The sequence below is a fragment of the Arvicola amphibius genome, chromosome 8, assembly GCF_903992535.2.
Source record: "Arvicola amphibius chromosome 8, mArvAmp1.2, whole genome shotgun sequence".
In the NCBI taxonomy this organism is placed as follows: Eukaryota; Metazoa; Chordata; class Mammalia; order Rodentia; family Cricetidae; genus Arvicola; species Arvicola amphibius.
This window is the reverse complement of record NC_052054.1, coordinates 69,211,944-69,227,334: the sequence shown is the minus strand read 5'-3', so window position 1 is coordinate 69,227,334 and position 15,391 is coordinate 69,211,944. Positions and strand designations below refer to the sequence as shown.

The following is a 15,391-nucleotide window of genomic DNA, read 5'->3' as shown; positions in this document are numbered from 1 at the left end:
GTTCACTTCCTGGGTAGGTCACTTTGTGCAATGTCACCCCTGTCATCTGTTTGCACTGTCAGTGGTAGCTGGGATGAATATGTTTATATGATAAAAGCACCAGGACCTTTACAAAGGAGGGATAAAGAGGAAGAGTCAAAGGCATGTTTTCTGGCTTCAGTGACGGGATGGGAGATAGTGATATCCATGAAAGGGATTGGGAAGCAGACTGTTGGATAGAAAAGGGCAGTTTTCTTCAGGGTAAGCTGGGTATATGAGTTCATGCTTTACCCAATGGAGCCAACAGCCATGTCTACATCTGAATCTCAGGAGTCAGAAGCAGAGACTCAGAAATAGGGTGAAAAATGCAAAGCCAGGAGTGTGGATGCTACCTGGGGAAGGTGTAGGCATGGCCCCATAGACCATATCACCAGGGACGATCCCTACCCTTGGAGTGGGAAAGAGAAGACCAGAAGCTCCTGAATAGGGTTATGCATTTCAGAACCAAGGGGGCAGCCTGCTGCCACGATGCCAGCAGTCTCAGGTGAGAGGTTGTGGAGATGGATGGCAACACCCAGTGGTGGGCACAACAGATTTTGTAAAGCAGCAGGTGAGAGGCCTGAGGTGGAGGCTGGCACTGAGGAAATGGGAGCACAGGTAATTCTTTTGAGGGATTGGAAGAGAGGTGGGCAGTTTATCAAGTACTTCCTAATGGCTCACTTATCTGTATCCATCAGAGGTTAGGGATGCTGAATACTACCCTTCCTAATCTCCTCACTATGATGGATGGCCCTGGAACTCATTCTTGGCCAACAAATAAGTTGGTATATGACAAAGGCTTCTGGGAAGGCCTTTCTTTGAAATATCATGGCCAATATTCAACTCTCCCATGATGTTTCAAAGAAAGGCCTTTCCAGAAGTGGGTGCTGCTTTGTACAAAGTCTATCTTCTCCTGGCATTAACAGCCGAGAGGAAGCTTTCCAATCGTCCTCCTGCAGAGACTTCATGCAAAGTTTGGGATGGGGAGAGGAGCTTTGAAAACAAAGGGAGTTACGTGACCGTATGCTCCAACCCACACTTTAGCAAGCTCAGTGGTTTGAGACCAAACCAGAAGTCAGTCCACCATATCAAAAGCGAGGAGGATGGATTGGATCAGAACATTTAAGTTACTCAAGTAACAAACAAAAGACTAAGAAACAGCACAACTAGAAGATTTAAGAAAGAAACCAAACACACCTTATAGATTATGGTTAGAATAAAACAAATACAAACTTTATGAAGCAACCAGGTACATCTTAATACTGGATATTTGATGGTATCTGCTAGATATAAATAATATACTTTTTCTTGAGATGTAAAAGAATAACTTTTCCTAATGTTATTTTTGCCCTAGTTAAGAAGAATATAGTCAATAACCTCAGAACACTGCTTTCATTCAAATTCTGGCCCAGAAGCACTACCCAAACATGGCAAAAACCCAAAGAAGATGGCTTAGTGTGATTATGTGAATGGCTTTGTCCTTTTGGATCAATACACTGAAAGTCTTAGCCTTTTAGAAATATATTCAGAGAGATGAACAAAAAGTTCTCTGGGATGGATGTGAAAACAATACAGGGAGGGATGGGTGAGGAGATGGGTGGGAGATCCAATGAAAACATCATTCATATTTTAGAATATCCATTGTAATGCTGAAAGATTACAGAAAGATAAGGGGATTCTTCACCCCCAAATATAAACATGGCAAAATGGTGAACGATTTACTAAGCACTACTTTGTATATATATAAATTCATGGCTCTATTTGTTTTTTCCTTTTTTTAAAAAAAAGATTTATCATTTATTATGCATACACTGTTCTGTCTGCATGTATGCCTGCAGACCAGAAGAGGGCACCAGATCTCATTATAGACGGTTATGAGCCACTATGTAGTGGCTGGGAATTGAACTCAGACCTCTGGAAGAGCAGTCAATACTCTTAACACCTGAGCCATCTCTCCAGCCCCTCATGGCTCTATTTGTTAAGAACAAACACATGATTGTTAATACAGCTTTGTTCAATTTACAGTTTAGAAAAGGTGGGCTATTATTCGTGTCTCTGGTACTGGGGATGAACTCAGGGCCTTCTACATGTTAGGAAAGCGTTCTGTTACTGAGCTACCCCAACCCTCTGGGTCAAGTTTATATCAAGGCTTCTCCACCTTAGTACTATTAATATTTGGGGTTAGAAAATTCTTTGAGGAGCTGCCCTGGGCACATAAATATGTCGAACAATATCCTTGGCCTCCATCCGAAAGCCAGTAGCATCCTTCAAGTTGCAGTGACAAAAATGACTCCAGACATTACTAAATGTCCTGTGAGAACAAACTATTGCAGATGGGTACCTCTGACTAACAGCAATATCTTAAGGTAGTGGTTTACAGAGGAGCCGTGACTCCTTTAGAGTGCTGTAGAATGCTGTCAGATGACTTACTGAAGTGAGGACACATGCTGTGGAGTACAGAACTGAGTCATGTGTGACGTGTGAGAAAAGTGAACTGAGATTCTGAGTTGAATTCACATAGAAACATTACTTTGTGTATATTTCAATTTAGGCAGAATTTCCCACAAATGCAATAGTATTTTGGTTTGTCCAAAACTTTCACAGGAGTTCATCACTACTCTGCAAAATCACTTTGGGCATAGCAACGTCCCTTATGGTATTTTTGTAGACAACAGTGTGCCTCGCAGCTTTCACCTGGTGAAAACGGGCCCACAAAGGACATGGCAAGATACCACACTGACTCAGTACATATCATTCTATTATAAATTAAATTAGCTATGTTTTATAAAAAGGGGTCATATGCTATTTCCACACTATGCCTGTGCAGAGGTTTTATTATTGGTAAACTCATTTTAGGCTGATGGAGAAAACATCTTAAGATGTCTGCTGTTGCCGGATATAACGGCACATGGCCATGGTCCTAGAATTAGGGAGGTGAAGGCAGAAGGATCAGAAATTCAAGGTCATTCTTGGATACATGGTGAGTTCGAGGTCAGGCTGGGCCATATGAGACCTTGTCTCAGAAAAACAAAGAAAAAGTCTGTTGTTAAACAGGAGCCCAGTTTGATGCATTTCAGAATCACTAACCTCAAGTGTTTGGGAAGCACCATTTCCTTATGAAGTCAGAGGTCACCACTGACATTAAGCCATCTTCTCTTGCCACCAATACACTGTGTGGACTTATGTTGTACCTAATAACTCAACAGTTATCTGAAGAGTTTCCTTTCTATGTAGATTCTCTGATGTCAAATAGCATAGAATTGCCCATTGAAGGTTCTTCCACTCCAATAACACACACAGGGTTTTTCTCCTGCATAATTTCATGAAGGTCAAACAAGGCCAGTGCCCTGTTTGCTTGTTCTGCCTTTGTCTGGGCCACAGGGATCTCTCTTGAATTTGAGTGTGGATTCCGAATAAGCTTTGAGCCCCGCCCACAGGGCTGTTCTCGTCTTCGGCTACGTCCATGTGGTTCTTCCTCTCTGTTGTGGGTTATCTGATGTCGGATGAGGTGAGAACTCTGAGTGAAACATTTCCCACACTGACTACATTTAAAGGGCCTGTCGCTCCGTTGAGTTCTTTCTTCTTGACTCAAAGGAGGGTCACAGCTGAGGGTTTCTGGCCACTCGTGCTGTGTTAAAACTGGTGTCTGATCAAAGATGAGCCTCTGTCGGCACTCATAGGGTTTCTCACCAGCATGCTTCCGCTGATGCTGGGCCAGGGAGGAGCCGTGCCTGAAGCCCTTTCCGCAGTGATTGCACTCATACGGCCTCTCCTCCGTGTGAGTTCGCAGGTGCAGGAAGAGGCAAGTGGTCCGAGAGAAGGATTTCCCACACACACTGCAGGTGTACGGCTTCTCTCCAGTGTGTGTTCTCTTGTGTCGCCCTAGGGATGAATTCTGGTTGAAGGCCCTGCCACAGTCCTGACACTCATAAGGTTTCTCTCCAGTGTGAATTCTCCTATGGACTGTAAGATGTGTACTGTGACAAAAAGATTTCCCACACTCGTCACACTTATAGGGCTTATCTCCAGTGTGGATGCGCTCATGCTGAACAAGGGAGGAGTTCTGGCTGAAGGCTTTCCCACATTCTTTGCACATATAAGGCCTCTCTCCTGTATGAATCCTCTTGTGCACTGTGAGGTGTGCATTATGGTTAAATGACTTTCCACAGTCAGTGCATTTATAGGGTTTATCTTGAACCTGACTTTTTGTGAGTTCTGTAATGGGCACAGTCTGATCAAAGGTTTTCTGGCAGCCACTGTCATCGAAGGGCTGTGTTGCTGGGGAGTCTGTATGCTGACTAACTAAACTTGGGTTATGTTTTGAGTTTTTAACTTGTGAGCCATCAGTACAGCCAAGTTCTTTTCTAGAATTATCTGATGATAGATCTGTGTTTAAGCTAAGAACACAGGTTTCCTCAAGTCCAAGATTTTCACAGCTTTGACTTTGAATTGATATTTCCTTGGGGCCTTCCAATTGCCCTAAGTTACTCTGGTCCTTCTTGGTCCACTGGCAATCACTTTTCCGATCTATCTCTGTCACGGGATAACAAGAAATAGCCACTTTGAACCCATCCCTTTCTTTAATGGGGGATAGTTCCTTCTCATGAAGGCCCTGCTCCTTGAGTGATGTGTGGGCTTCAGGTCCAAGTATCCAGCCTGAAAGAACAAAGAGCTCTGAGTAGTTAAGGGAAAAACAGGAGAGGGGCAGGTTCCTAATACCCTGGAACTTTGTCACTAGTTTAGGATCTTAACAATCTGCTCTGCTAAGTCCCGAGTCTCCTCTTGACACTATCCCTGCCCTCAACCATAGTTTCACTCTGGGGCAGGCACTGGAAATGAATTAAAAATGTACCAGTTTCTTGCAGAATTTTGTTACAACCCATCACAAACCTAGTGCCCCAAAGCAACACTGCTTACCATCTTACAATATGAAGTGCTAAAATCTACATCAGCAGAGCTGTTTTTTCTTAAAGCTCCACAGAAGGACATAGGGGAGTCAGTAGTATAGCATCTTCAAGTCTCTCAATAACCGCTGCTTCTGGTGTCACATATCCTTTTCTTGTTGTGACCTTCTTGCTTTTTATAATTACTCTTTTGATTACACTGGGCCCACCTGATAGACAAGTGATTTTAGGGATTAGGAATTAGACTTCATTGAAGACCATGCTTCATTTGGTTGCTCACCTTTAACATTAAATATGTGTGAGATATATATATATATATCACACATATTTAATGTTATATATATACATACATACATACATACATATATAGATATATATATATATGTACACAAACATACATGTGCCTGAGTGCATGTGTGTGTAAGATGTTCATGCAGGAGCTCACCGAAGTCAGAGAGGGCAATGGATCCCTGGAACCTGAGTTATGAGTTGTGAGCTAACTTGGGTGTTGGGAACAGAGCCCAGGTCCTCTGCAAGGGCAGTAAAGGTTCTCAGTTGCTGAGCCATCTTTCTAGCCCATCCTTAGCATTCTTGAGGCCTCTCATTTGCTTAAGACACACATGAACATTTTCATTCGTTCAATATCCATATTATCACACTAGTGTCCAGTCAGGGCCTGGGACCTACAGATGCTAAATGTTCAAAACATCTGTCTCAGTGATGTTGGAGGGATTCAAGGGAAAACCAAGAGTCTGGTCATAGGAGAAGAGTTGGAGAAACTGAGGCTTGCTGGATACCAATCCCTTTACTGCCTTTGCACAGACACAGGGGTTTTAGTAAAATGCAAGTGATTTCACACAAAAATTTGTATTTGAAGGCAGTATGCTGAATATGTTATATAGTTATGGAAATGTTCTTATTTAAAACAACACCATGTACACTAGGCATACAAAGAAAATCAGAAACAGAAAAACAAACAGCAGCAACATAACAATTTACATACATTTATGTCCACAGCAGCACCATTTTTTTTTCGAGACAGGGTTTCTCTGTAGCTTTGGAGCCTGCCTTAGAGCTAGCTCTTGTAGACCAGGCTGGCCTCAAACTCAGAGATCCACCTGCCTCTGCCTCTTGAGTGCTGGGATTAAAGGCGTGTGCCACCACCGCCTGGCTACAACTGAACTTTTATCTCTAATTTTAAATGGGAAAGTTTTATGGTATATGAGTCTTAATAAAGTTGTTACCAAAAGCCTTTCCTCCACCCTGGCTACCCTTCTGCGCAGCATGCCAATCACTTCTGATCATAGACTGTGATCTCCTCCCCTGCCTCCATTCTCATTGACGTCACCTCTTCCCTCAATGTGTTCACTGCTGGTTTCCTTACCATTCCTTTCAACACATCCTGCTACGCCCTCGGCTGTCACGCCTGTGTAGCAGACAAATGCCGCTAAGGTGGAACGACGCTGAAGGGTTGGGGTCTGTGCTCCCAGGAGCTGAGCCCCAGGCGGTTCCCTGGCAATCAGCCACAGTCATGATTCCGGAACAGCAAACTCGCCTTCGCTGGCCCTGGCGCTGTATTGAGCTTTCTGTTCTTTGTTTCTGTATTCTGTGTAGTTCTCTTATCTTGCCAGCAGATCAAGATGTTTAGAGACATTACCCATAATAACCAAACTACTGAGGACATATTGGACTGTGGCTCGCTCTCTGGGGGATCTTATGGATACCCTAAAACAGAAAGAGCTCATGATAGGAGAAGATGAGTAAATTATGAAGAAAAACATATGGAGTGACATGAGTTACCATCTATGGAGAGGCTAGCCAGAATGAGAAACCCCTGGTGCATTTTAGATAGGATGCACAATTTCTTTCATAATAATGATAGTCTTTATATATACAAGACAAGGATCATTCTCTTCAGGAACAGCTTTGAGATAGGGAAGCACAGTATGGGAATGTATGAGACTACAGCAGAACCTTTGTCATACACGGGGAGTATGATGAGCAAGGGAATAGATGGGTTAATGTTGATGGACAAAGACTGTTATGTTATACTTTGAACTTTATGAATAGGCTTACTAGATCCCAACCCCCATGGTGTCTCCTGCATAAGAAGGTACTAAAAAGTATATCTCCACAGGTGCAGAGAACTGATTAGGCATATTTGGTCACTAGATGATATGAAGAAAGGGTTAGAAAGAGGGAAGGCCATGATAGCGATAATGAGACAGAAACTCTCTATTCATAAGATGAAACCACTTGACTGAGGTTTACGTTCCCAAGGACAAGATTTCCTCTTCTAAGGATGCTTTATGTCTAACACCTGTCCCTGATAATGTGACTAAGAGAAGCTTTCATACTGTGCCAACTGATGACGCATGACCTTCTGGTTTGTTCTTTGTTTGAATGCTATATAGTGAAAGCATGAATTTAGTAAAATTGCGGCAGCATATTCAACCTTATTGAGTGTGTCTGTCTGTCATTTCCTCGCCGATTTCTGATTTCTCCTAGCCTTCACCCCCGTTCTCCCTCGGTCGGTGGTCTCCACGAGAGGCAGTCCGTGGCAATATCCCATGCTCCTTTGCTCATGCTGCCTTCTCTGCCTTTCACGCATCTCCAGACAGCTGCCAGCTTCAGTGCTATCTTCTAAAAGAGGCATACTGTGTGTCCTGGGGGCACTGTCTACCCTATGCTTCTCAAGCACATTTTTGTTTGTTTCAACCATCACCTCCTGATATTGTTATTCATTCCTCAGACCCCTAGATGACTGAGGCCGTTTTATTTTTTTGATGCTACACTCTTAGCATCAAAGGCATTATGTGGGTGAGTCCTCAGAAATCTTTGCTGAACAGGCTCCTAGCTGATACTATTGATACAGCCTCAGGCAAACCCTGGTCCAGTGGGAAGGAGGTTGAAGAAGACCCAGTGTCAGAGACCTTACTTAGGCCACTGCTGAGGTCTGAGCTGCTGTAACCAGGTCAGGCCAGCAACAGCTGAAAGCATCAATGCTGGATTCACCTGGGGTCCCCACAGCTCCAGCCACCCCACACCTCAAACAACCGATCCTGCTGTTCAGGAAGTTACAGTGTCTCCAGTGAGAAACGGTAGGAAGAGGAAGGGTTGAGGCGATAGTTCACCAGGTGAGGTCAAGTAACTATAGGAGGGAAACAGTAAGAAACAAAGCAAGTTGCAACAGGAAGGGGGTGGGATCACCTCCACGGGTTACCTAGCCCACCAAATCACATGGCTGCACTGGGAAGGAGTCGTGGAAGAGCATTCTTTTCCTTTAAAACAAAAGGGAAATTGCTCTCTTGTTGAAGACAGTGTGTGGTAAGCTGAATGTGGCCCCTCGAGGACAGCCACATCCCAGTCCTCGGACCCTGTAAATGTGTGATGCTACATGGGAGGATATTGTAATAAAATTAAGAATTTAAAAAATTAAGATATTTATTTCTGTGTTTGTATATGAACGTATGGCACATTTGCGCAGGGGTCTGAGGCCAGAAGAAGGCAACAGATCCCCTGGCGGTAGAGTTACAGGTTGCTAGTGAGCTACCTGACATGGGTGCAAATTCAGGTTTTTTTTTGTTTTTGTTTTCGTTTTTGCTTTTTTCCCCCCTTAACTGGTGAGCTATCTCTTCACGTCCAAATTAAGAATCTTAAAAGTGTGCGATTATCTTTATATTCTAAACGTCACTAAAAGGCTCCACATAGGAAAGGCAGGTGAGCCAGAGATGACCATGTAATGATGGAGACAGAGCTGAGTATGTGCTCTGAAGAAGGCCTCATGAGTCACGGCATCCGGGCGGCTCTAGACACTGGGAGCCAGGAGTCAGGCTTGAAGTGCCCCCTTGGACTCCTACTTCCACAGGTTTGAGAAAAGACATGAATGAATCTGTGGGCTCTTTTGGAGGGGGATGACAGGGCAGCTGGGGCTTTCCTGCAGAGTTCTTGGGATTACAGGAATTACCTATCATAACCAGCCAAATCTTTTTTCCCATCCACTTTGCCACAGTACTGTAGAACACCTATACGAAGTATCAATGCAAAGTAGTTTCCACTTTAACAGGAAGCCTTTAGTTTCTAGAACATTTATGATGGTTCAGATATTAAGTTCTTCAAACTCTCTGTAACAATTCTGATGCCACACCTGCCGTGTGAGCCAAACAGGCAAGGCTCAGTTATTTCAGAACCTAGCTTCCGTGGCAGCCTGAGCCCATCAGTGAAAAGCATGTGTACGGATGAGCAGGTTTGCTCCTGACAAACAAGCAGGAAGCAGCATTGGCAACAAACAATAAGAGAGGGAGAAGTGGGTCTGGCCGCAGACTCGACCAACTGAGAGTAAGGGTCACAGCCCATCACAGAGGTAAAGTGTTTCTCTGCAGACTGGGAAGGCAGCAGAAGCATTTGAGTGGGTGTATCTGCAGGCTGCAGCCAGACCACACTCATTTCAGCTGTCAGCATACCAGTGTACCGGTCCCATCTAGTTATGAAACTTAGACCTTTCCTACTCATTCTCCCCACTAAACAGGGCAGGACAAGGGCAAGGAATCCAGTCCTGACTGAAGAGTTTTGAGACAAGAGGATAGAAACCTGGTGCTGCTGTCCCCACCATTTCCCTTCTGCTGGAGCCACACTGTAACTCTGAGCAACACAGAACCATCAGTCCCAGCAAATCTCTAAGATGCCAAGGCAGCATGAGCACCAGCTAAGTCAGAGGGCTGGCTATTTAAAAATCATACTTTCCGGGCTGGAGAGATGGCTCAGAGGTTAAGAGCACTGGCTGCTCTTCTGGAGGTCCTTAGTTCAATTCCCAGCCACCACATGGTGGCTCACAACCATCTGTACTGAGATCTGGCCCCCTCCTCTAGCGTGCAGGCATACATCGAGGCAGAATGTTGTATACATAATAAATAAATAAATCTTTAAAAAAATCATACTTTCCTTTTCTTCTGAGCTTCTCTTAACATGGCTTTAAGGATTTTTGTTCTGTTTTTGAGGTAGGATCTCTATCTGCCTGTCTGCCTATGTATGTATGTATGTATGTATGTATGTATGTATCCATCCATCCATCCATCCATCCATCCATCCCTAGCTTGCCTGGATTTCATTATATATACCAGGATATCCTTTAACTCAGAGATTCAATTGTTTCTGCCTCCTGAGTGCTGGGATGAAAGGCATCACCACGCCAGGCCAAGTTTTTAATACCTCAATAGAATCTTTTCTGATAACAGACTAGTAGAAGGGTGTGAGGAACAGGTTTATAGAATATAATACAAAAGAACTGAATGGGACACTGGGACGAAAGCAAGGAGGAGGATGCTGGGAAGGCTGATGAGAAAGAGGTGGCCTAAAATGGAAGATGGAGCAGAAACACAAGCGAGGCAGGGGTCTCACTGCTGGAGAGGAAGTAATGGCTTTGGTGAGCACAGGAAGATGAGGCCACGGGGAACCCTCCAGAAATGCACGACAACTGGCCGAGCTGACAGACTTAGGGACGTCTCCTCACAGGCTGGCCCTTGGGAGTATTAGGGAACTTAGATTTGGGGTGGGTTCCCACCACCCTAATCAGTAAGAAAAGTTCACTGCGCTACTGTTGTGGCTTATTTTAAGCACCAGAATCATGGTATGCGCGAGGCAGAGGGTGCCCGCAGGAGAAAGCCTGACATCCTCTCTGGAGACAACGGTCCTCATGTACTACCATAGCTCACTGCTGGCGGAACTGAGCACATTCAGTCTGACTCCACAGACCAAAGAGCTGGAAGCTCATGCCTGGGTCCTTCCAGTGGCTCTCAGCCTGGGGGTCACAACCCCTTGGTGGGGGGTACTGAATGATCCATTCACAGGGGTCGCCTATGACCATTGGATGTATCAGATATTTACATTATGATTGATAACAGTAGCCAATTACAGTTATGAAGTAGCAATGAAAATAACTTTATGGTTGGGCATCACCACAACACGAGGCATTAAAGGGTCACAGCTTTAGGGAGACTGAGAACCACTGCTCTTGACTTTGCCTCCTGAAGCCTTTCCCTTCACGGGTTTTGCTCTGTGTCTTTGGCTATAATCAGTCAGAGCTGTGAGTAAGATGACACCAAGTCCTGGGACCTCCTAAGGAAGGGATGCTTCCACGGGCCCTGAAACATCATTCTTTCCAGAAGCATATCTCCAGTGGCCTCCTGGAAGCTCCCCAGTGGGGGCACCCACTTGGCGGGGTTCTTACCTGGATGGCAGGCCTGGGTGCCTCCTCTCCCTGCCACCCAGAGCTCAGCACCTTGCTCCAGCTGGGAGATAACTGCCGGCTTGGGGAGATCAGGACCTGGAAAGAGGAAGAGACCCAGGAGGTCAGAGGCTGCTCTGGGGCAAACAAGCCCAGACTACCGCTTAGGTCTTGCCCATCAGGACATGTGGGCATCATCTAAGCACACGAGGGGTTTGCCTGGTGACAGAGAGGGCAGCTTTCTCTCAACAAGTGTATCCTTCATCAAAGGAGAACTCAAGGTTAAGTTAGAGTCCCATACCAGAGGCCCACAAACGTAACTCAGTCTAAGAACTGGGCCTTACCCACAGAGAGAAGGTGCCCAAAGGTCTCCAGCATCACATCACGATACAGGGTCCTCTGGTTAGGGTCCAGCTGCCCCCACTCCTCTTGGGTGAAGTCCACAGCCACATCTCGGAAAGTCACTGGCTCCTGAAACATCACATGCATTCTCAATTAGTCGGACCATCTACCTCTGCGGAAGAGGAAGGATGGGAGAAAACAGGGAGGCAGGGTCTTGAGAAAATGTACACTCTGCGTGATGTCCCTCAGGCCTCACTGACAGCCTACAGGCCGTTATAGGTAGGTATGGCTTACCATGGCAACACATGAGAGCTCTCGGCAGGATCAACAGAGACAGCCACAGCTGACCAGACAGACCTGGCTAGACCAATGACATGCAGGTTTATGACCTAAAGAAATGGTCACTAGGTTTTTTGTTTCTTGAGTATGTTTGTGAGTGTTCGAGTGTATGCACGTGTGTCTGTGGAGGTCAGAGGGTAACCGTGGGTCAGGTCTTTGTCCTCCACATCGTCTTACTGATGGCCAGGCCGCACCAGCATTATCTGTTATCTGATCATCAGTTTCCACCTCCACCCCACTTTTTCTTTCTTTCTTTTTTCTTTTTTTTCCTGAGACAGGGTTTCTCTGTGTTGCCCTGGCTGTCCTGCAACTCACTCTGTAGACCAAGCTGACCTCAAACTCACAAAGATCCGCCTGCCTCTGCCTCCCAAGTGCATGGATTAAAGGTATGCGCCACCACCGTCAGGCTTACCCCACTTTTTTAGCTCAGTTCTCGGTCTCCTAACCCATGTCCAAGTGGTTCTTTCCAGCCCTATACCAGTTCTTCTCAACACTTTCCCTCCCCTTTCCATTTGCATGTGTGTGTGGGCACACACGAGGGAGAGTATCCCGCATGTGTGCATGCTCGGAGGCCCAATGTTGATGTGAGAATCATCATTTTCTTTACCACCTTATTCACTGAGCAGGTCTCTCAGTCAAATCCAGAGTTCACTGATATTGTCAACAGCCATCTTACTTTGGCAATCCCATGTCAGTCTTTTGAGACTGGAATTATAGGTGGGCCACGTGTCCATTCAACGTTTATATGGTGTCTGGGGATCTGAGCTACAGTCTTCACACTTATGCAGCAAGCATTTTGACCACTGGGCATCTCCCCAGGACACCTTAACATAAAAAAAAAAAATTCTTTTTTCTCCTGAGACAGGACTTTAAGTATCCTAGGTTTGCCTCAGACAGGTTATATAGCCAAAGATGACCCTGAACTCTGATTCACCTGTACTACCTGCCAAGTGCTGGGACTGCAGGTTTGGACCACCACACCCAGTTTTTTGTTTTCTTTTGTTTTTTTAAAGAGGCACCAGGGCTTCACAGCTAGGCAAGCACTCTTCCAATCCAGCCCCAGCCCTTGAACACTTGAATGACTCCTGGTCACCTTCCAATAATGGATGGCTGATCCCCCAAGGACATTCAGGTCCTTGCAGATGTGATAAAGACACCAAGACAGTAGCTGTCCTGTGCCATCGAGGGTCCTAAATGTACTCACACGTTTAGGAGATCGGTGTGAGATTGGAAAAGTCAAAAGACAATGTGATCACTTAAGAAAGGTGCTATATTGCTGCTTTGAAACTAGACAAAAGGCTGTAAGGCAAGGAGTGCCGGGCTGTAGCTCTTATAGCTGGAAAAGCTAATCAACTGATATCCACCCCTAGAAATTGGGAGAAGTGTGATTCTGCTCGGTGGTGCTCATTTCTGACTTCTATCTCTTGTCTGTGCCTTTTTATTTTTTTTATTTTGAGACAGGGTCAAGCTTGGCTTTAGTTTATCAGCCTCTGATGTGGTGCTGGGATTATAAGCATGTGCCACCGTGCTCTGCTTAGACTATACGTTGTCTTTTGCCAAAGTGTGTAGGGACTTTTAACAGCCACAAGAAACTAACGTCCTGGACCTCAAAGGTCCTTGTTCCTGTGGAGGCTAGCCTGTAACGTGGCCCCTCAGTGATATCCCGACTTGCATGCAGCCATGTTGACTTGTAGAACGGATAGGATACTGTAGAAATGACAGTGTGAAGTTCAAGCTGAGGTTCTAACACAGCTTCTACCTTGCCAGCTCCTAGGTCACCGCTCCACAGGAACCCACTCACTATGCTGTGTGACCTCAGTGCTTCCACGGCAAGGCCTACATGGAGAAACACTGAGTCCCCCCGCCAACAGCCATGCGAATGAGTCATCTTGAAGGTGAGTCTTCTGGGCCCTGTCAAGTCTCAAGGAGTATTGTTAGGCCTTCACGGTGACTGTAACTTTAAGAGCCTAGAGCAGATCCATGAGTTCCTACCTATCAGAAACAGTGAAGTAGTATTTATTTCAGGTCACTACATTTTGTGCGTGCTATTTGTTACACAAGAGATGAAATACACTTCTTCTAGTGTCTTTCATATTGTTTATTCCCTGACAAACTGACAGCTAATGACTGCCACCTGAGGCTTGACTGGGGCTGGAGAATCCACCTTCAGCATGGCTCATTCCTATGGCTGTTGACAGGTCTCAGTTCTCAGTTCTACACAATGGTCACATTTCATGGAAAACTAAAATAACACAAATCTGATAATCTGCAATCTAAGGCTATCAATAAACTCATTTTGCACACACAATTATTATTGTAAAATAATGCAAATCCCCCACCCCCCAAGTACATAATTTCGAAATTGCAGAACTTACATATGAATTGATTTTGGCTTTTGCTAAGCGGACTGTGGAGAACAGAATAAGCAGCCAGTTTGTCTACAAAGTGCTTGAACTTTGATGACTAGAAGTTAGACAAACTGGCAAACATTGACAGCCCTGCCTACCACAGTTCTCCCACAGCCCTGCAAGGCCCCTTAGTAGTTACTCCTGTTTTACTAACTTGGTGCCTATGCCCCCACGATGTTGTGCCTTACTTACAAAATAAGGGCTTCACAGTGTGGAGATTTCCGTCTGTTGATTCTACATTTTAGGACATGTCCTACGACAGTACCTGCAATGTGGGTGCTTTGTAACGCTAGCCAGTCACCTGTCATCACCGAGAAACATCTCTCTGGATGTATGGGAAGGTGTTGGCCCGAGAGGGCGTAAACCCCCGAGTGGGGTCTCTCCTGTGACCACTCTCCTCTTCCCACCCCGTAGCAGGGAGACAGGAGGTTGGAGCATGGGTACTGGACACGGGGGTAGGAGTTGGGGTGGGGGCTGGGTTCAGAACTGGGCTCGGCGGCTGAGCTACCGCGTATGCTTCCTCCTGTGGAAAAAGGGCCGCAGGTTACAGGCCAGTCTTTGGGGAAAGCGGGGCGGAATCCACTCCGTTATTGTTACCTTAAGTTGTGTTGCTTGCGGCCGCGAGGCCATCGCCATTGTTGCCGCTTGATCCTGCGGGTCCATTCCGAGCAAACAGGTCAGCAACAGACGTCCAAGGCGATTCCTAATCTAAAGTGTACGCCCGTCGTAGAGACCACCCGACCAGCCTCCAGCTGGACAATGGCGGCAGTGCCAGGGACCCGGCACTACAACTCCCAGAAGGCCACGCGCTGAGACGCAGCACTGGACCAATAGGAGTTACCGCCAGCCCAACGTTGACCAATGGGGAAGTCCTGTCCTCTGAAACCACCCACAGCTGTTGACTAAAGAGCAGGTCCCGGTAACTGCAGAGTCCAGCTTCCATCCCTTACCTACGGGGCGGGCATCACTCGGCCCCGGTTAACCTGAAAATTGTCCTCCTATCCTGATGACTGAGTTTAGAGCACATATACATCTGAGCAGTGAGGGGAACGTGTGACAGCAAGGCATTGCTCTCAGAGTTGGTCAATCTGACCTGCTGCAGGAATTAAATGCACAAGAGACCCTGGGATTTCTTTTTTACTCTGTGTATTCCGTTT

The 15,391-nt window shown here is 45.8% G+C and overlaps 1 protein-coding gene across 1 annotated transcript; it reads right to left on the bottom strand.

Annotated features, from left to right (window-relative positions):
• Nucleotides 1-1,229: 1,229 nt before the first annotated feature.
• Znf8 (zinc finger protein 8) lies at nt 1,230-15,002 on the bottom strand. Its single transcript, XM_038338825.1, has 4 exons — nt 14,832-15,002; nt 11,490-11,616; nt 11,149-11,244; nt 1,230-4,674 (listed from the first exon to the last, which is right to left on the bottom strand). Exons 1-4 carry the CDS (start codon nt 14,895-14,897, stop codon nt 3,245-3,247), a joined length of 1,719 nt encoding a protein of 572 aa, XP_038194753.1. The 5' UTR covers nt 14,898-15,002; the 3' UTR covers nt 1,230-3,244.
• Nucleotides 15,003-15,391: the final 389 nt, after the last annotated feature.